General features: G+C 39.3%; 2 protein-coding genes across 6 annotated transcripts in view; one reads left to right on the top strand and one right to left on the bottom strand.

Annotated features, from left to right (window-relative positions):
• GTPBP8 (GTP binding protein 8) overlaps positions 1 to 5308 on the bottom strand; it is a 23078-nt gene extending 17770 nt beyond the window's left edge. For 2 of the 3 annotated variants that reach the window (XM_070581966.1, XM_070581965.1), the window contains exons 1-3: positions 4960 to 5295; positions 3245 to 3343; positions 1431 to 1561 (exon numbers count right to left, since the gene is read on the bottom strand). In XM_070581966.1, coding sequence (XP_070438067.1) covers positions 1431 to 1561; positions 3245 to 3343; positions 4960 to 5295 — 566 coding nt within the window. Of the gene's footprint in view, positions 1 to 1430; positions 1562 to 3244; positions 3344 to 4959 lie in introns of all 3 variants that reach the window. The other variant, XM_008535144.2, reaches the window with a different exon arrangement.
• The window catches only part of CD200R1 (CD200 receptor 1), a 56971-nt gene continuing 39333 nt past the window's right edge, over positions 4991 to 22628 (top strand). Inside the window, exons 1-2 of one of the 3 annotated variants that reach the window (XM_070581963.1) lie at positions 20860 to 20976; positions 21537 to 21750. The gene's annotated coding sequence lies outside the window, so the exon portion shown is untranslated. Of the gene's footprint in view, positions 5960 to 20859; positions 20977 to 21536; positions 21751 to 22628 lie in introns of those variants that run through there. The other 2 variants (XM_008535147.2, XM_008535146.2) reach the window with 2 other exon arrangements.

Consider the following 22628-nt stretch of genomic DNA (forward strand, 5'->3'; position numbering starts at 1 on the left):
TCATTTCTCCCTCTGACCCTCATGATACTAAGAAATTTCCCTTTGAGAAGCCAGCCCCGTGGCCAAGTGGTTAAGTTCACTCCCTCTGCTGCGGTGGCCCAGGGTTTCGCTGGTTCAGATCCTGGGCACAGACATGGCACCACTCATCAGGCCACGCTGAGGCGGCGTCACATATGCCACAACAAGAAGGATCTGCAACTAAAATATACAACTATCTACTGAGGGGATTTAGGGAGAAAAAGCAGAAGAAAAAAAAGATTGGCAACAGTTGTTGGTTCAGGTGCCAATCTCTTAAAAAAAAAAAAAGAAATTTCCCTTTGAATAATTCTCGATCCAAAATTTAAAAATTTCTTTAGGCAAACAGAATTCTCAATTCACCAGGAAGTGCATCCTACAGTCCAATAGGTCTCAATGCTATTTAGTTTCAATAACTAAATTCACTAAATATTCATTTATTTCAATATCATGTATTGAACATATGACACTCTGCCTGGGACTGGATACAAAGATGAGTGAGCCCCTTCCTTTAAGAGCTTGAACTCTAGTGAGAAAAGGAGGCATGACCCAATTAACTATAAGTTATCATAAAAATGTCTAAATTTTCAAACATTACTTTAAAACCAACAGATAACAGAAACCAGATACACATTTTGCATTTTCTTGTGTAAATATTTCATCTTAGTTTCTATGTAAAGTCACAACAACCAAGATACATGTAAACACTTTTTTACACTTCAAAAGTTTAACTTAATTTTTCCATATATCAGGCAAGGCTTGAAAAATACAACTGCCAGGGGCTGGGCCAGTGGCACAGTGGTTAAGTTTGCATGCTCTGCTTTGGTGGCCCGGGGTTCGAAGGTTCAGATCCCGGGCACAGACATACACACTGCTCATCAAGCCATGCTGTGGCAGCGTCCCACATACAAAACAGAGGAAGACTGACACAGATGTTAGCTCAGGGCTGATCTTCCTCACTGAAAAAAAAAAAGATAGAACTACCTATGGAGACAATACAAAGGTAACACTTACAGAGGATGTGATCTCAGAAGTATTTTAAGAATGATCAGAATTTACTGAAGTTTATTTAAATCTGGTAAATACCGAATTAACCCACAATTTTCATTTGCAAAATTAGCCAGCTAAGAGTTTGGTATAAAAAAATTAATAAATTCTGCTGAAGTACTATTTATAGTCTCAATTTAGGAAAACATTTGAATTTAAGATTAAGCTAACCTATAGGAAAAAACTAACCAAGCAGTACATACCTTGGTCCTAAATATTGTATTGGAGAATATTCTGAGAATAAAATGGCCTTTCTAAAAGAAGTCATTTGATAAAACTGAAGTGTTCATTATGTGCAGAATGCTCTATTAATGAAACCATGCTTTTGGGTTAAATGTATAACTATCATAAGAAATGTTTTTCCTTACTTCTTTCGTTCTTTTAGATAGGTCTCTACCATGTCAACAAAATCTTCAGGCGCTCTATAGCCATAACCTGGCATGTCCACCAATGTAAAATATTTTCCAACTTTGAAAAAATTCATTTTCTTTGTGTGCCCCTGATAAAGTAAATGGAAAAACAAAAGCTTCCTTAAAATATGTCCTTCATAAATTTCATGACTCAAAATATTTTCTATTCAATCAACAATATTTGTTAAAAGCCTAAGCAGTCTATGGATCATCCTAGCTGTGCTGATGACACAGGAAGAGAAGACAGAAGGGAAGTGGCTAGAGATGAGCTTAGATGATACCACTTCTCCCCTCCAGTTCATTTCTTTTTTTTAAAAAGGATCTAAATGACTTAAGAAAAACTTTAGATTCCATATGAGAAATATGTAGGCAAAATATTTTGGAGTCTTTCCTATTTTGTTATCCCTCCTTCAGTGAAAAAGTTACCCTGTTCTAAATGGTGTGACTGCATTCATCAGTATTCTCTGATGAATAATGTATCTCCCCTTAAAGAGGAATGATTACGGCACAAATAGGTTAAATTAAATGCTTACCGTCAGTCACGCAGGTTTTCATAAAACCTAGATGCAAAGCCTGACAGTTTATTACACTAGACTACTGCTTCCCTAAATCAAGATGTTTTGCATGTTTCATTAGATGGGTTTTGGTGCTTTCATTAAAACATTTTCTAAAACACATACAACACTATATCTATGCAACTAAAATTGACATAAAGATGATAAAACTGGTTTATTCATGGTTTTGTGTCCACATTTATTAATCAGAAAAGGAAAGATTAAGATAAACAATCTGAAAAGCCAATTATTTGGAACTTAGAACAAATATTTTCAGAGGAAAGCTTTTATAAATGGTGCTTAGGTTCCCAGTTGGCTTATGTGTCTATCTTTGGGAAAATGATTTTAGAATTACAGATCAGGAATGTCAAGAATTTCTCCTATTGTCCTCCCACAGCATGAAAGGAACCCCCTACACAGAGGTGAAGTTTAGCTGGGTCATCTGGTGAGGCAGGGCAGGAATGAGGATGGGGGGTAACAAATGACAACACTCACCAGTGATGGAGCCAGGGAATCAGCTACGTGAAGAAGTGGGGAGCAGAGAAAACTAGTGAAGCCTCATGGAAGGGTTCCAATGAAAGGAGGGGGGGCAGTGAGCACTGGGCTGGTGGGAACATTCTGTCATGGATAGATAATAAAGTGAGGGGAACTGGGGGTGAGATTTGAGGAAAGGGTATCTTCAGCATCGGTAGAGTCTGCATCATCGAGAAGGAAGTGGAGGAAATTAGAAAATGACGGAAAGCTACTACACCAGACTGGCTGGGATAATAAGCACATAATTTGGCCCTGGGTAAACTGGGGACTGCCTGATTGGTGTATGTATATGAGTTAGCAAGGTATACGAAATTATAGGAGGAAAAAAACCACTTCAAAGCTGTTTCTTCTAAAATCAGTGTAGAACTAGATGATCGTTCTCCCGGAAGCAAATACAGAATGACAATAGAACAACTCTCTGGAAAAGATCTGGACCGAGGAAGATTTTCCAAAGATCTTTCCTAAAGATTTCCTAAAGATCCGGCTAGACTACTAAAATGAGTCCAGACACACTTCCTTTTCTTCAGAGAAATACACAAGCATTAATGAAATGTCTTAATTCACTACTTGTTTGAAAGAATCACTTTTCTAGGAACTTAGCAATTACGACTTCCTGTGCCTCCCAACATTTATTATTCATCTTAGTTCACAGATAGTTCAGACATAATATAAATTTCAACATACCGGTTTTTTGGAGACTCTGACTTCAACATCTGGGGCCAGTGAAAATAAAGCCTTTATTAGAGAGGATTTTCCAACATTGCTTCTGCCTATAAAACACACCTTATACAAGAAAAAAGAAGATAACTGAGTACTAGTTTATATATATATTTTTATTTTATGCTGTATGTCATATTAACTGCAAAAATCTGCCAACCTATTCAGTCTTGCCTCGCCATAAAAAGTGGCTTATGTTTAGTCAAACCTCAAATTCTAACATACAGCTACTATCTACTGAATGATTTCAATGAGCCAAGTACTGTTCCAAGCACTTAACATATATTTTATTTACTTTTTACAACATCTCCGTGAGGTCAGTAATATTATTATTCCCGTCTTACAGATGATAAAACTAGAGGCAGATACAGATTAAATAACTCGCCCCAAATTATACAGCTAGAAAGTGAAGGAGCTGGAATTTGAACTCAGGTCTTCTATATTCAGAATCTGTGCTTTTAATTACACTATGCTACTCAAGAATACCTGCAAGCATTCCCTATTCATAAAGCTTTTTGAAGTTAAAAACTAGATGCATTTCAACAAAACTGGCTCTAAAGTACAACCACACATTTGGAACCGCATTTCCCCACACACTCTATGAGGACACTGCAACACCGTTGTAATTAAGAGGTTATTCCTTTTCCGGCTCTCTCTTGTTCCAATTAAGCTTTTCTCCTTTAGTCCTCTATAGTGTAGAAACCAACAAAATATTCCTGATACTAACCATTAATATACGTGGCTCTGCTTTTTAACGCAATACTGAAGGCGGTACAATACCAATCAGTGGTTCTAAACGAGGGCAGTACCGCCCCCTGGGGGGTGTTTTGGAAATTTTTAAGGGCATTTCTGGTTACCAACGATTGGGTGGCATTTAACCGGCAGCGGCCAGGGATCCTATTTATTTTGCAAAACTGAGGGCAGTCCTTAAAAATGCATTGATCGGAGTCCTGCATAAATTCAAATGCTCTGCCAGATTAAATCCAATGATAATACAGAGATAATAAAACCGAATTTTAAAAAATGAATTACACAAAAAGTCCAGTCATTTTGAAGCTTAAATCGAAAAGCGATACTACCTCAAAATTATTAAATGATTTATGTACTCTTAAATTACTACAGCAGTGCTAAATATATTAGAAGAAAAGTTTCGATGCAGTGCTGCAGTTACTGCAAATATGTAAGAAGATACGAGCCTTCTTTCAGCAGACTTAGAACAAAATATTTTAAACTGCAGGACATGCATAAAACGCACACTCAGGGAATTTCAGCAAAGTATTTTTTAAAAACTCTACATTATTGCCATCTCTATATTTTTGCATATGATAGGAAATTTAGATTGGGTGAAAATTACATATCGATAGGGATTACCTCATTTGTGAAACTATTATGCTTTTCATATCCTTCACTTTTTCTAATTTGTCTCGGCATGTTCTCCCTCCTTTAATTATATAGGAAAAAGATAAAAAGGCAATGTTTTGAATGTTTAGTTTGGGTTTGAAAACCTTTTAAAGTCTTCTATATTCATCACCAAACTAATTAAAGTGATACATGCTTATTTAGTTAAGATAATTATACGCGTCCACACAAAGCTAGAAAATAGCTTTCGTTCGTTGACAAGAAACAGGTGATATGAAAATCCCCGCCAAGCCCGCGCGACCAGCTGGCGGCCGCGCTCTCACCTCCGGCCGGGGGAGGGCTGGGGCGTGGTCCAGGCGCTCGGCGGAACTCAGGTACTCGATGCGGTTCTGAGCGGTGACGGTGAAGATGCTCTCCGCCCTTGCGATGTCCTCCAGGCTCGGGTCGAAGATCTTCAGGTGAAACTCATGCTTCGAGTCGGGGACGAGGTGCCGCTCGAGTTCCTGTAGCGGGAACACGAGTTTCGTCAACTGCTTCTTTGGCAGCCGCAGAACCTCCGCGAAAGCCTGGGATGTGCCGTAAGCTCGGCGCACGCGCCCCAGCGCCGCCGGCATCTCAAAAAGCCTGCCCAGGCCAGGTCGCAGCCCCGGTGCGGCCATTTTCCTCTCCCAGAAGCCCCGCAGCGGGACCTCATTCCTAGGGTCTCGGCTGCGTGTGCGTGTCTCCGCTCCCGCTACGCCTGCTGGGAATTGTAGTCTCCGCTTTCCTCGCTCGTTCCCGCCTAAGCTCTTCGGGTCCAGGATACGGAGGCAGGAGTTGCCCCCTTTGCTGGCTGCCTTTCGCACTCTGTCCCCGATGACTGTGCCTTTGACTTGTATGTCGCAGTGAGGAGACTGTTTAACGGTTTCCAGAGGTGAAAAGACATGTCTGACTGTTTGGTCCTTGAGTCTCAAGCAAAGAAGAAAACGTGTGAAGCTCTGGTGGATTCCAGGCCCGTTTGCACTTCACAGTTTCTGCTTATCTCACGATCATTGATGTTGACGACACATCGCAAGGAAACTTTTGTGAAAAAAGAACAGGGCTGATGAGAAATGGGGGTGAAGCAGCACCTGGTTTTCAGGGGAGAGACTGCCCATATTTCAGCCTCCTCCAAACCTGTAGGAAATGTCATTAAATTTTAGAGATTTCTTACAGAATGAAAGCAAAAACAATTTTGCACCGGTGTTATGGAGTTGTTTCGTGGAAGTTACATTCTGACATTTTATTTCAAAAGTTTCTTCTCAAAGCAATTCAAACTGATCAGCCCTGGAATGGGAGACACAGGTATCGTATGATGAAATGAGTAACTGAAAGATAGTCCTACTTAAAAAACTATAGGTCTTCTAAAACATCAGCAACAAACAGCGGAGGAATATTAACTCCCGGCCCTTTGAGCAGTTCCCCAGGTTGTTCAATGAATGAATGTGATACAAAAATTAACGAACAGGACCGAGGACTTTGAGAGCAGCCTGACCTGTGGCTGGCTGGCTAATTTTTTATTTTTTTTATTTTTTCCTTTTTCTCCCCAAAGCCCCCCCCGGTACATAGTTGTATATTCTTCGTTGTGGGTCCTTCTAGTTGTGGTATGTGGGATGCTGCCTCAGCGTGGTTTGATGAGCAGTGCCATATCGGCACCCAGGATTCGAACCAGCGAAACGCTGGGCCGCCTGCAGCAGAGTGCATGAACTTAACCACTCGGCCACAGGGCCAGCCCCTGGCTGACTAATTTTTGATTGAACTTTGCTTTAGGCCCGGAGGCTTTTCTCCATCCTCTAATCCCAGCTCCCCATAATAAAATACTTTATTGTACACATCTGGACATTTTGGATACATATATTGCTGTGTCTGTATTTTAATTCCAAATACTGGCCTAGGGCATTTTTTTCCTTTTAACAATATATTTGGAAGTCTTTCTGTAGCAATGGGTACTGACCTACTGATTGCTTTTAGTAGGAGGCATATTATTTCATTTATTTTCCTAGTGTCCTATTGGTCACTAATTAGGTTTTCTTATTACAAACAATGCTACAGTGAGTGTTCATGAATCGATATCTTTGCACACTTATGGAAGTAGATAAATTCCCAGAAGAGGACTTGATGGTCATAGGGTATGTGCATTTAGATTTTTTATATCTTTGTTGAAAATTATCCTATAAAGAAATTGCACCAAATTACTCCCTAATAACAAAGTACTACAGTATCAAAGCAGATTCTATAAAACTAGAGTATTATCATGTTGTATAATCTTGACAATATAATAGATGAAAAACTCATTTCTTGTTTCAGTTCATATTTTCCTGATTTTAGAGGGGATGAACATATTTTGACATTTTGTTAGGTCATTTTTGTTTCTTTTTTTGCCAAAATAAAAGGGGTATTAGATTATTCACCTTTAAAAATTTGATTTATAACTTTAATTATTCAGAACATTGACCTCTTGTCTGTCATGTTTTCCAAATATCTTTCCCAATGTGTTTATCTTTTGGTTTTTAAATAGTACTTTTGGTTGCACAGATTTTTAATTTGTAGGTGGCCAAACTGAACAGTCTTTTATGTATTCTTAGCTTTGTGTTATGTTTAGAAATTTCTTCTAAGATTATAAACAAATTAACCTATCTTTTCTTCTAGTAGTTTAATGTTCCTTTGCAGTTAAATACTTGATACATCTGGAATTTATTTTAAAGGAAAGAGTCAGCTAGGAATTCAGCTTTATTTTTTTTTGAAATGGTTAGCTAGTTGCCTTGATAATATTTATTAAATAATCCATCTTTTCTTCACTGATTGATAATACTACTTGTATCCTAATAACAAATTTTCAAATGAATGTGAGTCCATTTGCAGACAGCTCCGAACTTTGAAAGTGCTTTCGTATGTGCTATTTCATTTCTTAACCTTCAGGTCCCAGGTTTGGAAATAAACCAGAGCATCGAGGACTTTTTCCAATTCTCAGAGGGGTTTGGGAGGTATTCAGGCATTAACAGACATCACAGTCCTCCTTCTGTAATCCTACGTAGCTGTGGATCCACAATCACTTGACAGGACAGTTTTTGCAAAATAAACGTTTTTGTCATCCAAAGATTGAGAGGTCAAACAAACAATCCACTGGAAATACATGTGACAAGGAAAACCACTTAACAAATTATTTAATCATCCTTTTTTCTCCTTTACTCTATTTTCAAAAGTATCTATGTAAGCAAAGCATACAAACTTAGGAAAGATGATTTAGAGTAAATAATACACTATGCTTTCCCTGGGTAAATATGATTAAACTCTTCCCTAAATTCCACTGCAGGCAGAGGCATGCACAGCAGTGAGGTTTCCCAGGGAGAGGGAAAAAGCTAGAAACAGGAGGAATTAGCTTAGGGGAACTAACTCCATTGCAGAGCTGCAATGGAAATCACGGAGTCCACAGAGAATGGTCAAAGTCCAGGAAAATCAGGCCACATTGGTGTCGAAGGGCATTCAGTTGGTGGATAGGATGTTGCAATAGTACTCTCTGTGTTCTGGCAGTATTCTGACTCTGGTTGTTGGCAGCATCTTGGTTCCAGGTGGTCTGTCTGGCTGAAGCAGTACCCCAGCCAACGACTTTGGATTGGGAGTCAGGATCTAGCCTCCTGGCTAGGCAGGGTATCAGGGCTGAGATTCAGAATAGGATTAAGTCCTAGTGGGGAAAGGGAATGTGGATTAGGAAACCAAGCAGCTGCTTACGTCATGCAGATTGCCCAAACATAACAAGGATAGGAGATAGCGCTTGAATTGATCTCAGGGCATCTTAGCACTCCTCCCAGAGAACTGTGGAAAACCCACCCTTGTTCTACTTCCACAGCACTGAGGTCAGGACATAACTTTGCTAAACTGTGGTAGCCTGGGGAGGTGGATAAATGAGCACTGTATTCATGCACTGTCCTGTGCTGTACTCCTCCCTGTATAGTACTGTAGTGCAAATTATCTAACACTGAGAGTGATAAGGCACCCCCGCTCAATTTCATCTTTTGTTCATTCATCAAATATTTAATAAGCACTGATTACATGCCAGGCACTGTATTAGGAACTGGAGATATATGAGTGAATAAATGAAACAGAAAAATATTTCTGTCCTTACGTTATTGTCTTGTGACAATAAATAAGATAAGTAAAATACAGAGTATGTTAGGTAATAAATTCTTGGGGAAAAGCTAAAGGTGGGTAGGGAAATAGGATGTGTGTGTGTGTGTTGAGATGTGGGAGTGTTGCCATTTTAGTGTGGTCTTCACTGAGAAGGTGACATTTGAGCACAGACTTGAAGGAGGTGAGGGGATAACGAAGTGATGATCCGGGGGAGGCGTTCCAGGTGGAAGTGCAGACTCAGAGGCAGGAGTGTGTATGTCTTGTTTGAAGAACAGCAAAGAGGCCAATGTGACCAGAATGAAGTAAACAAGGATGCGTGCTGGCAGTGACTCTAGCCATTCCTATCAAACTTTACTTTGGATATAGACATTTTGTTTTTTAACACCTCAGTATTATTTTTAACTTTTTTTTTTTCACTGAGGAAGATTTGCCCTGAGCTAACATCTGTTGCCAATCTTCCTCTATTTTGTACATGAGCCACTGCCACAGCATGGCCACTGATAGACAAATGGTGTAGGTCTGTGCCCGGGAACCAAACCTGGCCTGCAGAAGCAGAGTGGGCTGAACTTAACCACTAGGTCACCGGGGTTGGATATAGACATTTGAAGTGAATGTATGTTTTTTGTTTTTGCTGTTTGGCATCCCTTACACAGAGAGAAGCCACCCACTCCCCCTCTGTGTGGTTCTAGAAGGGCTATCAATAACAGTGGTCAACTCTTCTGATCACAGCAGGTGGGATTTGGCCGTACATTGTGTGTATTAGGACAATGATGACTATTTGAGTAATGTGCAAGTGATCCCAACCATGCCAATTATTACGTTAAACTTGGATGGGCAGCTGGCTCTGCCACTGAGCCCTGTGTCGTGATGCTGGGATGCAAGTCCAGCACTCATGATGGCTGTTCTTCACTGCTACATGAGGGACACCAACAGTGCTTTAAGAAAGGATGAAGCTAACACAGAAAGAAAAACGGTACTGAGTGGTGGGGATGGGAGGCGGCGTGACTCCTGATAACCTATGGTGAATTTCATGTTCTCTGTCCCTCTGCTCTCCAATCACACAAGTCAATGTGTTCCTCTCCTTGTTTTGACTGAAACTGACTTGACTTGGATTTTCTGTATCTGCAACCAAGAGTCCTGATTAATACAGCATTATAAGGTGCTGTGTGGTTCCTTGTGTAAATCCACAGCCATCAGACTACCGTGCAGGGTGGTTGGAGAGTCCTATGTAAATTTCACTCCTCTTCTAGAGAGGCATGATAAAGTTTTAGGGCTTAAAATGTCTGTGAATGCAAGTTAAGCAGGTCAAAATATTATCCTCCCTCAAGCTGGACTTGAGGAAGTTCAAGTCTCCCTTCCACCCAGGGTATTTCCTTATCAGTGGGTATTCATGATCTTTGGTAAAGGTCAGTAGTCTGGTTATGTTGTGAAAATTAGCAGAGTTCAGGATGTGTTTATAGTCCTCCTGAGAAAAAGTGCCTTCTGTTGGACAGCTTAGGAGGTAGTTCCCCACAAAGTTAATAAGATTTTACTCTCTAATATGACTTGGGAAGATATTACATACTTTACTCACATTCCTGTAAATCAGCTGTTATTGCTAAAATCTATCTGACCTAAACGCCAAAGTTCTACTCTGTCATGTTCATCGAACGAGAGTGAAAGGAATGAACAGAGGTAGAGCAGAGGTGGGATCTTTTTCTTAGGACGGGATCATCTCAATTGTTCCTTCAGTGATGTCTGTCTCTATAATGAACTGTAATTGGGTTCCGAGTGGTCTCAATTTATGTCCAAGTCTGGTGGTTATCATGTTTAGGGAATCGATCTAAGACATGAAGAAAGCAAAGGTGGCCCTCGATGGGGAGGCAGACTCGGGAGTGTCAGAGAGTCAGCAAGCACAGCATACACATAGATTAACTCTCTTCCTGGGCTGGAAATGGTTTGAATGCTCTGACAGGAGCAAGGGCAGAGACTCTAGGACAACTTACGTCTAGATGCAGAGAGAGGTAATGGATTAGATCTCAGTGTCCAATTTACAGAAAACCTTTTCCTACGATACCTCTCCCCTTGTTTTAAAAACAGTAATTAACATTTATTGAGTGACTGCTATGTCAGGAATTAATCTGTGTGCCAGGAATAAAATAAGAGAAAAACATGGTCACAATCTAATTGGGATCTCAAAATCTTGTATTAGGAGGAAAATATTGGGAGGAAGAAAGGAAAAGGTATTATATGAAAGAGAGTATCACGGGAGTTGCTTGAATTGTAATTGAATTGTTTGAATGAATTCTTTAAATTTAAAATGCATTTAATTATATTTTCCTCAAGTTTTCTGTGCAACACTCATTTTAAAAATTTACGTTAGAGGGCCCAGCCCTGTGGCTGAGTGGTTAAAGTTCCATGTCCTCTGCTTCGGTGGCCCAGGTTCATGTGTTCAGATCCTGGGTGTGGACCTACTCCACTCACCAGCCACGCTGTGGAGGTATCCCACGCACAAAAAAATAGAGGAGGACTGGCACAGATGTTAGCTCAGGGCTAATCTTCCTCAAGCAAAAAAAAGAGGAGGATTGGTACAGGTGTTAGCTCAGGGTGAATTTTCCTCAGCAAAAAAAAAAGAGAAAAAAGTTTACATTAAATACCACCTAACAGGTTGACACACATTTACAGCACACACATGCAACATAATGTATGACTTGTCCGCCGAATTTCCTGATTAGATTATAAATTGTTATTCTTGAAATTTCTTATTCTACTATCTTACAAAAAACAATGAAGACATATTTCCTATGACCCTCTTCTTTGGGAGCTCCTCAAATCATTTAGTTTCACTTTATATTTTGTTACTGTACCTTTGGAGAATATCTCTAACTTCAGAGAGGGTTTTTTTCTTCAGAGAAGCTTTTTGAGCTTTCTTTTAAGGTTGTGCTTGCTGTTCAAACACGTTTCTCTAAAGAGATCTGGAGATTAAATATCAGAGAGTGCTCATGTGTAGGAGGTGAGTTCTTAGAATGATTTGGGTCTGGAGGAGGAGGGTAGAGCCTCGCTTCCCTCAAGCTTGTTTTTCTCAATAGAGAGAAAAATAATTATTTTATGTAGTCAGTTTTCTCATTTGTAGTTGTATGTTTGATCTCTCTGCCATACTAGCGCGATTAAAATATTTTAGAACACTCTTTAACTTGTGTTTTTATATTATACAGTTTTTTTTTTTCTTGCTGGAAAAAAACATGGGTTTGGCTGTTCTCACTGATGAATTCATTAACCTTTTAATTCTTATTACCTGTTAGGCAGGGTTATATTTTGATGGGCAAGTTTACTTGGAGGTGCACCTCTAATTTACATCTTCGTTGCCTTCTTGGGAGTAAATATGTGCTCTCCGGCACTCTGCATCAATGAGACAGCTTTTCAGAGGCAGAGATGCTGAGATACATTCAGATTGTTTTATTCACTCACAGGGAGATTGTGTCAGGGTCCCCAAGACTACTCCCCAAATTTGGTGATTCTTTAGGCAGAATCGCAGGACTCAGCTTATGGTCGTACTCATGGCTATGAATTATCACAGTAAAAGGATACAAAGCAAGAGTGGGAAAGGGAAGAGCACTCAAGGTGAAATCTGGAGGAAACCAACCAGTCCCGAGCTTCTGTCAGTCCTCTCCCAGTGGAGGTGCACAGGATGCATTTAATTCTTCAGTAACACGCTATGACAACACGTGTGACATGTCTACCAGGAGCGTTCTCCTGAGCCTGGGGCTCTGAGTTTTTATCATGGGCTGGTCGTGTAGGCACCTGGTGCCTGTGTGACTGACTGTGATCACCGACTTTCCAGACTCGCAGAGGGACAGCAGGTGTTCGGCGTAAACCACGCGGTTTGCACAAGCAGTTTAGATACAGGCAGCCACTGTTACCACTTAGGGAAGATTTCCTAATCAAGTGCTCAGACGCCAGCCAAGGGCCAATCTATGAGCAAGCCTTTCTAAGGGCCGCCGTCACAGGCCTGCACATACATTAAAAGGTGAATTCAAAAATGAGGAGTTTCTCATCTGCACTTGTTGTGAGATTGTATACTTGTAGGAGAAGTATATTCCAGGTTCAGCTCTAAATACGAATGATTTTTCTGGAGATTTTTGAGAAAACTGGGACAAACCTGCTCTAGTCATTTTAGTGGAGCATGGCGAAACGAGAACTCTTCATGTTGAAGGAGGTTATAACCCAAGCTGCTGCGTCAGCTGCTGTCAGGAAGGATGAGGCCTTTGGAGAGCAGAGCAAGGAACATTAGCAATTGAACTGGTATGAACAGCAGATCCTAGATGGACTAGGTGAGCCCTGGGGTGTTTAGCTGGAGTTGAGTGCAGTTAGGTCCTGCAACATTCCCTCCAACCTCCTTACTTACCTCCTTCCTGAGCTGGACAATAGATTACAAAAGAGTCTTTATGATTACTTTTAGAAAGGAGTGATGTCTGGGGTAGAGGTATGAGGCAGTTACCTGATAGGCAGGATCTCCTCAGAGGAGGACACAGAAAGAGCCATTGACCCCAGAATGTAATGCCAGATGGTCTTCGTGCTGTGAGGTCCATCTACTGCCTAAACTAGTACAAGCTAGGGCCCAGACTGTCACTCCTCTCCCTTGTATCTGCCTTGCCAACATAACTAACTGATTTTACCGTGATAATATGAGCTCACAAACTCACATTATGAACCCACAAGCCAAAAAAAAAAAGACAAAAAAGTCACTCTAGAAGTAATCAGAGTGAATGGATCTGGTGGACAAAGAATTTACAATAAAAACAGTAAATATCCTCAGAGAGATAAGGGAGACTATAGAGAAACATGTAACAGGAAGCTTCAAAGAATCAACTGGAGATACTAGATATGAATATATTATCTTTGAAGGAAAGATCTTACTGGACGGGTTTAATAATTGAGTAGCAGAATGAATACAACCAAAGAAGAAAATATTGAGCTGGATCTTCAGGATGGAGAATATTCTAGGAAAGCACTAGGAAGGGGTAATAAGATGAAAAATAAAAAAATGTTCAGAGCTGTGAGGGATAGAAGAAGAAATGTTAGTATCAATATCATTGGAGTCACTGTCAATTAAATGGAGGGAAGTTAGTACTTGAAAAAATAATTATTGAAAAATTTCCAGAATGGAAGATGTAAGACCTCAGTTTGAAAGGGCTCATACAACAGAATAGATGAAGGAAACTCTACACCAGCCATACTGAGTTAACATTTTAGAGCACCAAGTTCAAAAAGCAAATGTTACAAGTCTCCAGAGGATAAATGCAGGTCAAGTACCAAGCAATAAAAATCACATTAAATTTTCTGAGTAGCAGCACAGAATGCAAGAAAAGAATAAAGTCGCATTTATCAAGCGTTGAAGAAAATGAACATCGAGCTCAGTAAAGTTTGACTACATAAACAATGACCCGAAAAACATATTCTAACAATCTAGCACTAAAACTCTAGTCTAGACCAACGCTACTTTGACTGCGGTTCAAAAAATAGTTTGTTACCATCTGGATGAGACAGGAAGCTTGTGCAGGAAAGTAGATCAAGACGCTGCTGCTTTTATTGAGAAAATCTTGCTAGGAGAAAAAAAGTCAGCGGGACTAAACTGTGCTTAGTAATACAGATGGTTTACACTTTGACACAAAGGTCCTTTTTTAAAATATCAAGACTGGTATCAAACAGTTTGTAGACCAGTGCTTGTTCATGAAGCACATTTTGAGCAGCACTGCTGTAGATGATATCACTGTGGGGTGGAAGTGCACGTGGCCATCGGAACGTGAGAGTGAGCATCGGAACGTGAGAGTGAGCTTAGCTATTTGTCTTGGTTTTGTGGTGGAGAGAAGATTTAGATATAGATAAACTTTAAATTTTTTAGGGAAAAAGAAGCGTAAATATGAGTGTTATTAAGTTGCATTGTTCACCGTAAGAATGAAAATAGGATGTAGACCTTTTAAAATAGAATAAGAAAGTTGAATTCTTCTAATGGGAGTATTAGAAAAGGATAAGTAAATAAATTTTAAAAGTATGACACATAGATAACTAGAAATACGATGGCTAAAATAAGATCTACTATCATAGCAATATAATAAATGTAAATAGTTTAACCAATAAAATGATAGGATTCTCAGATAAGTAAAAAACAAACACAAGACAACAGAAATGCAAGATTCAAATCCGTTAGATAATTCTATATGTTGTTTTTAAGGCAAAGTTTAAAATAAAAATATTTGGCCTTTTGACTTCTTCTAAACTATTTATTTGAAGCTGACAGGTGGGTGGGGCCAAGCCAGGAGGCAGCTGAGAGGATTAATATCTAGACTATAAGGAACTTTAGTATATCACCAAAAAATATAGTTAACCCAGATAGAAAGACAAAAGTCTAGGAAAGCATATGAATGGTCAATTCACTGAGGGGGAAAACTGAATTGTGTAGAAACAAGAAAAGGATTTATGGCTAACTATATAATGGCTTATGAATTATGTATATTTTATGATTCTTCCAAACACAGATGGACCATCAAGAAAACATCCAGACTTACGGAACAGTAATTGAATTGGCCATCTTTGATATTTTGCAGACATTGGGTCTTATAAAAACTATAGGTTTACATTAAATTTTTTTTTTAATTTTAAGTTGTGTTTGTTAAGGTAGGAGGATGGAGCATATTTTAGTTAACAATTTGTTATCTTGATTTATAACATTAAAATATTTGGATGTGTGATATATAAGCTTCCATCTGCACTCTCACCTGGGCCCCACAAATATCAGGGGTGGGCCTGATAAAGGAGGAAGAATAATAAAAGAAATTCGTAGCAGGGCTTCCTACATATTGTGGAAGACTGCATAAGTGGAGCAGTGGTTAAACGGTGTATTAATGTCCTATTGCTGTTGTAACAGAGTACCACAAACTTAGTGGCTTATGACAACACAAACTTATTGTCTTACAATTCTGGAGGTCGGAGGTCTGAAATGGCCTTGACTGGGCTCAAATCAAGGTGTCAGCAAGGCTGTCTTCCTTCTGGAAGCTCCAGAGGAGAATCTGCTTTCTTGTCTTACAGCTTCTAGAGGCAGCCTGCATTCCTTGCCTCCTGGCTCCTTCCTCCACCTTCAAAGCTGGTAGTGCAGCCTTTGCATCTCTCTCATGCTGCCTCTGACTCTCCCTCCCTCTTTCACTTATAAAGACCTTTGTGATTATATGAGACCCGCCTAGATAATCCAAGATAATCACCTCATTTTAAACTCCTTAATTTAGTCACATTTGCAAAGTATAAGGTAACATCTCACAGGTTCTACAGATAAGGACGTGGACATCTTTGGGGGGGACATGATTCTGTCTACCACAAATGGAGAGCGGGAATGGGGAAGCAGGTGGGAACTGAGCCCTCGGAGGAACATTTTCACTTTTTACTTTATACCATTTTGTACTGCTGTACTAAATTTTGTCAACAAGAAATTACTTTTCTAATAACAGTCATTTAAAAATTTATTTTGATCCCTCAGCCATTTTTTGTTTCTTTTTATAGAAAGTAAATTTTATATAGTGCTTCTCTTTGACTTGTGGAAGCATTATTTTGATGGCCTCTTAAAGTCATTGTTTTAAATAATCCCATGTAATAGAGATACACACTGATGTACATAGAGCACAGCTGAGTTACCGAATAATAGGACTTGAATAAAGCAAACTTTTGGAAGAAGAATAACGGTGGAATAAAAGACTAAATAAGGAACAAAAAAAGATACTCAGGAGGTATGTCAGCATGTCACTTCCACAAAACTAGTTCCAACCTGTGTGTTGGGTCTTATTCATTAACACTAATATCCTGGGGGTCAAGGAGTTGTTATTTGCTTCCAGATGGGCCTAAGATAAATAGTAAGTTAAATACTGACAACATGTTTCTGGGAAAGCTTAACTCTTTTAGCAGTAGTAATAGTCTATTTCCATCTTTTCCTGATCCTCTCATATCGACAAACCAAATTTAAGCAGTCATGAAATACATTATTTTAAAACAGACTATTTAATGCATGTGAAGTGGACAAAGAAAAAGCAGCCTAACCTTAACATGGCCACCCAATTTCCTTCTCCTTATAGTATCTCCCAAGACATTCTAATGGTCTAGGTGTCGTCCCTCTGCGTGGAGGCGTCTAATGATGAATACTGTGATAGTGATTTACTCTTCAAGACGGAGGCATAGTTGCTTGTGTTCCCACTGCCGTTGGTTGTGGGGTTTTCATTTTGAAGAATCAGGGTTTACAGATCAACTTGTGGTGCAAGCCCATTCCTGATTTACCCTCCCCAAGGTTGCTATACCACCAGCAGGAGCTCACTCATAATTGGTTTTTTCACTCTTAGGACTAATTTGTTAGTAGGTGGGCACCTTTTCTTACAGGTTTGATTACTTTGTCATGTTCAGCCAAGTAAAATATAGAAACACTAAATCAAAAAAAGATCTTAATCTACTTCCTTTTCTTGATACAGAGCATTCAACACCTAAACATTTTCAACAGTCTCATAACACTTCTTTTCCTAAGGTCAGATAATCATATCAGTATACTTTAGAAAATTCCCCTAGACACACTTTCAAATCATGTTAAACCAATCCAAAATTGTTGGCAACATATTAGATAAGTGAGAATTAAAGCACACAAAAAGGAGAGATCATTAGTAGGAAAATAGTCACAGAAACATCATTTAGATAGATGTTAGTGCAGCTTAAACTCTCACAAGGAAAAATATCTTAATGTAGATCTTTGGACTTTTAAAATTCTTAAATTTGATCTATGGAATATCCGAGCTTTTATGTTGCATTGACATAATCAGTGCTACAAGTGACCAGAATAAACAACAATTTTAACAGAACCGATTGATGAAAGTCGTGTTAAACGCGGCAGCTACAAAATACAAAGGATTTTCAGCTTCTGGAATCGCTTTATCTTTTTGCTGCTACCCAAAAGTTAAATGGCAGAGTGACTTATTTTTTAAAAACCATGCTTTTGAATTCATAACTTCATGTTTTCTTTTTCCTACTCCAACACAGTAGAGATTGGTGAAATGGTCAAGTTCAGGAAATATTTTTAAGGAAGAACCAAAAGACTTGCTGATGGATTGTGAGAGGTGAGGAAAAGTAAAGACTCAGAAGATGGGACTTCTGTATCAGGAAATGGCAGACAGAAATTCAGACCAACAGTCCCACTGAAGACAAGTAGGAAAGCTAGACATAATAATAATAACAGCAATAACCCTACTGGAAAGTATCAGAGAACTTGCAAGGTAACGAAGAATTACTTGGCCAAGATCCAGAAAAAGAGAGAAATACAGAATGGTGAGCTTGGACCTTAGACCTACTTTACCCTGGGGATATTTGTTGATCCAGAAGAGCTGGCTGAAAGGTTAAATAATGCTTTGACAGCTTCTTGGGGAGGCAGAGGTGGGGGGAGGAGGGAGAAAATAAAACCACTGCTCACATAGATTACAATCAAGCATTGAGTCACATGGTGGCCTAGAAAATCTGTCCTTAAAATTGGATTAAGATGATCAAGATTGCTAATGTTCATAGATAACTGGCAGAAGTAAAAGAAAATCCTCTCTGGAGAAAGATAAAATCATACGAGCCTCAAATTATTTCTATAATTTGAAAAACAAAGCAAAATGCCTGGCACATGAGGAAACCAGACTTCATAGAAAAGAACCAACAGAAACGGTAGATGTTAGAGATTTACTCACAGCTGCTCTAAATACTGGAATTTTCAGACAGAGACTTTAAAATAGTCTTTTTACATTCAAGGAGACAAAAGACAAAATCAAAAGTTTGGGTGGAGAACTAGAAATTACCGAAATGACAGCAGATTTGAAAAAAGAATCAAATAGACATTCTAGAACAGAAAAGAAAAATACAGTAACCAAAAACTAAGTGGCAGAACTGAAGTTGAAACCCAGAAAATTCAACTTTAGGGGCTATAGTCTTAACAGCTACTCTCAAAACTAGGAAAAAAATCGTGATATTCTTAAACTTCCAAATTTAACTAATTAAACTTAATCCAACTTAAACTACTTCCCAATTATTCATTGAAAACATTAAATCATCTCATAAAAGATAGACAGCGTGGTCAAATATGTTATTTGGGAATAAAACTTATAAGTCACTGATATAAAAAACCATGATGGTTCAATGGACCATTTGTCACTCTCCTGAAAAAGGTCCATTGAAATTAAATGAAATTGCAGACAGATGGCAGCTCCTATGACTGGTACAGTTTTCATGTTTCATGTTCTTTTACTAGGATGTTACAAAGAATTCATTTATTTATTCATTTAATACTGTCTGAGACATTTAAGGGGATACCATTTGGCTCAGTCCGGAATACTACTTTTTAAAATTTCCTGTCCCTCTTGCCTCTAGCAATGAGGGCTTTTTGGAGATCAGATGACACCTGTCTCTTCAGAATGCTTTGCCTGGATGTCAGTTTTTAGCCAAGGTATATGTCTTGGCTTTTTATTCTTTTCAATTCATTTCAGTATTCTTCTGGACTTCCCCTTCCCAGGTGTCGCTCATAGATGAAAATAACATAACGGCCTCTAGAATATTTTTTTTTCTGTGAGAATTGGCATTTATTCCTGAAGTTGCCAAAATCATCACCAAAGATTCACCAAGGAGTGTGTAAAGGGAAAGAGGAGACTCGAACACTGATTGAGGGGCCAAGTCAGGAGTTTGGAGGGAGGGGGAGTGTTTGGGGGGACCCCCAGCTGTCCCTCCCTTTTCTAATACCACTGGAAAGGGTTCCTCCTCTGGCCAGCACCTCTCCCCATTAGCCATGTCCAGTTTCTCTTTGGGGAGGTAGAGTGGAGGAGGTGGGAAGAGGGTGCAGTGTGAGTGGTCTCCAGGAGGGCTCAGGGCACTAGGGTGGGGACTGGGTTCCTTGTTTCACATGCATCTTAATGCAGAGCTCCTCCAAGCTTAAATTTTCAGCAAGATTTCTATTCATTAATTTGGTTTCTCAGGAATGAAAGACAATTGGTTGGAATACCATTGTACTTGAGACTAGAATTAGAGTAGATTATTTTCTGATGTTTATCCACATGGCGGGCACTGTGAGGTACCACCTGACCCCCTTCAATGAAGGACCTTTTTTCTCCAGTGTTGATAATTTTGTCAGCAGTTAAGAAGTCAGCGCTTCCATGGATTGCCTCACCCAAGGTCATGCTTGTTCCTAGAGCTGTATGTAATGACTGACAAATGCAGGAGCATAAAGGTATGGCCATTTCAGCCCAACAGAGGACAACTCTAAAGGGTAGTTCAAGCTACAGAACTCCCCATGGGGTTAATTGAGCCCGTTGTGGGCCTACCTTATAATTTAATTTCTCTCACTGCCCACACCTGTTTCTGTCTCTTCATTTCCACAAGGATGATCTAAAGTTACTCTCTAATAACCATCCTTCACGCTAAACTCCATTCCAGGGTTTGCTTCCCAGGGTGCCCAAACCTATGATAATCTACTTTAAATTTCCCTGTAATGAGGCATGGAATCTGTCTTCTATCCATCTATCCATCCATCTACCCATCTATCTCTTTATTGTTTTTTGTTTTTTGTTTTTTTTTTGCTGAGGAAGATTCACCCTGAGCTAACATCTGCTGCCAATCTTCCTCTTTTTGTATGTGAGCTTCCACAATAGCATGGCCACTGACAGAGGAGTCGTATACGTTCATGCCAGGAACCGAGCCTGGGCCGCCAAAGCAGAGCACACCTAACTGAAGTACTAGGCCACTAGGGCTGGCCTTTTCTTTACTGCTTTCATTAAGCCACACTGGCGTCTCAGAAGACTCATTCTTCTTCTTTTCAATAATTTTTCTTTAGGTTATAATACCTATCCTATCCATCACGTGTTCATTTGTCATGTTTAACTAATTTCCAGAGATATAAATAAACGTGCAATGTTTAGCATGTTAGCTTACTTTGTGATCAAAATCTCAAAGTGCAGCTGTTACTGAATTTGCTAAATGATCTTATGAAAACATTAGCTTTGGTTTCACCACATGATCTCTAGGGGGCAGCAGAGAGCGATCTTAATGCAAATAGGTAATTGGAGACAGAGCAGAGTTTCTTTTCTCTTTCTCTCTGTCTCTGTCTCTCAGTCTCTCTCTTCAAAACAAACAAGCTATAAAGTTGTAAGAGTGCCCAACTAGAGGAAAGAGTGAGTGACTAGATGATAGATTTTGGAGGGATGAGGAGCGTGGGAGATGTATTGGAGACAAGACCTCTGTCTTGTTAAAAAATAGGTAGTAAAGTAACTAGCCACATAACTAAGAGATAAACTTTGGAGTGAAATTTCTTGGGCTTGAATGTTGTCTCCAACACTTTTTAGCTGTGACTGGACAATTTACTTAACTTCTCTGGCTTCAGTTTCCTCAACTGTAAAATGGGGATAATAATATTTACTTCATAGGGTTGTTGAGAGAATTAAATGAGGCCATATTTATAAAGTGCTTAGAACAAGGCCTGGGTGTTAAGCTAAGGCCTTGACAAATGCTATTTACTATGGATATGACCAGTGAGGTCTAGAATTGACACTCAGCAAAATATAAAATATGGTCACTAATTTCTTTGCTCTGGTTTTACCTGTTTATTTGCTATTACACATATTTTATTTTTAAACATCAATTTCTAAGTTTTTCTTTTTCCACAATCTGTGAATTTATATTGAAAAATAATGATTAACTCTCATCTGATATATGTTTTATCTAACTTTTAAAGGAGAACTAGGGAGGTGACATAGCGTCAACTGTATATTGGAAGTGCAAAATTTCAAGGTAAGTATCAATGATATAGTAGAATGTAAAAAATAGAAACATACATTTTGTGAGTCTCTTTTAGGTTACTCATCAGTACATTTAATGATTGTGCATGGAAGAAGATCCAGGATTTCAGATGAGTCTTCAGAGCTTGGGCCAATGAAGATTGTAGAGAGGTGAGTTGGAGAATAGGGAAATAGGATATAGCCAGGAGAACAGCCATTTTATGCAATCATGCATTGAATTATAGTGCCTCTGTGGTAATTCATTAGCTTCAAATCTCTAAAGATTGTGCCATGAGGGCAGGGAGGAAGTGAAATAAAGAGTGGAGTATTGTGGAGTTTGAGTTCCTTGAAATTCTTCATGTTATTGGCCATTGTTCTTTCATATCTGTGAAACTGTTGCATTAGTACTTGGGTAGCAGCAGGATGGGGTAGATTGAGCAATTTGGGACTAAGTGTTTAGTTGTGTGTGTGTGTGAGTGTGTGCATGTGGAAGGGTAAGTCAGGCCACATGTCGAAGCCAGAGAGCTCACAGAAAGTAAAAATGACAAGGCAAGTAGGTATTGGCCCATTTTTGCAAGGATGAGCACCCATAAAATTCAGCTAAGGAAGGAGTGGCAGGCAGGTGCTTGAGTTCTAGGTAGTCATGATGCAAATCAGGAGGTGAAAGGCAGCCAATGGAGAACAAGGGGTCAGGAATAAAAGGCCATTAGAGTCTGTGCAGTAAGTGTTCAAGATCCATGCAAAGCTTCTACATGATGGGGAGGAGTCCCAAGGGCAAGACAGCAATGTCTTAACTGGTTTCAGTTGTGGCTAAGTATGAATCTGATATTGGAGACAAAGAGATACACTTGACTGGAGGAAGTCTCCTTCAAAAGCATTTATAGGAGATAAACCAATTTTTGAGTAAATCAACAGTGCAAATTTGGGGACATTGTGTCTTAAAGCAGCTCTCACTTACTAAAGCTTACTAAGCCTTTTAGTTTTGACTATTGCGATAGTAACCAGCATAACATTGTTCTGTTTGTCTCTCATGTGCATTGATTCTTAAT

This window comes from Equus przewalskii, chromosome 18 (assembly GCF_037783145.1).
Source record: "Equus przewalskii isolate Varuska chromosome 18, EquPr2, whole genome shotgun sequence".
In the NCBI taxonomy this organism is placed as follows: Eukaryota; Metazoa; Chordata; class Mammalia; order Perissodactyla; family Equidae; genus Equus; species Equus przewalskii.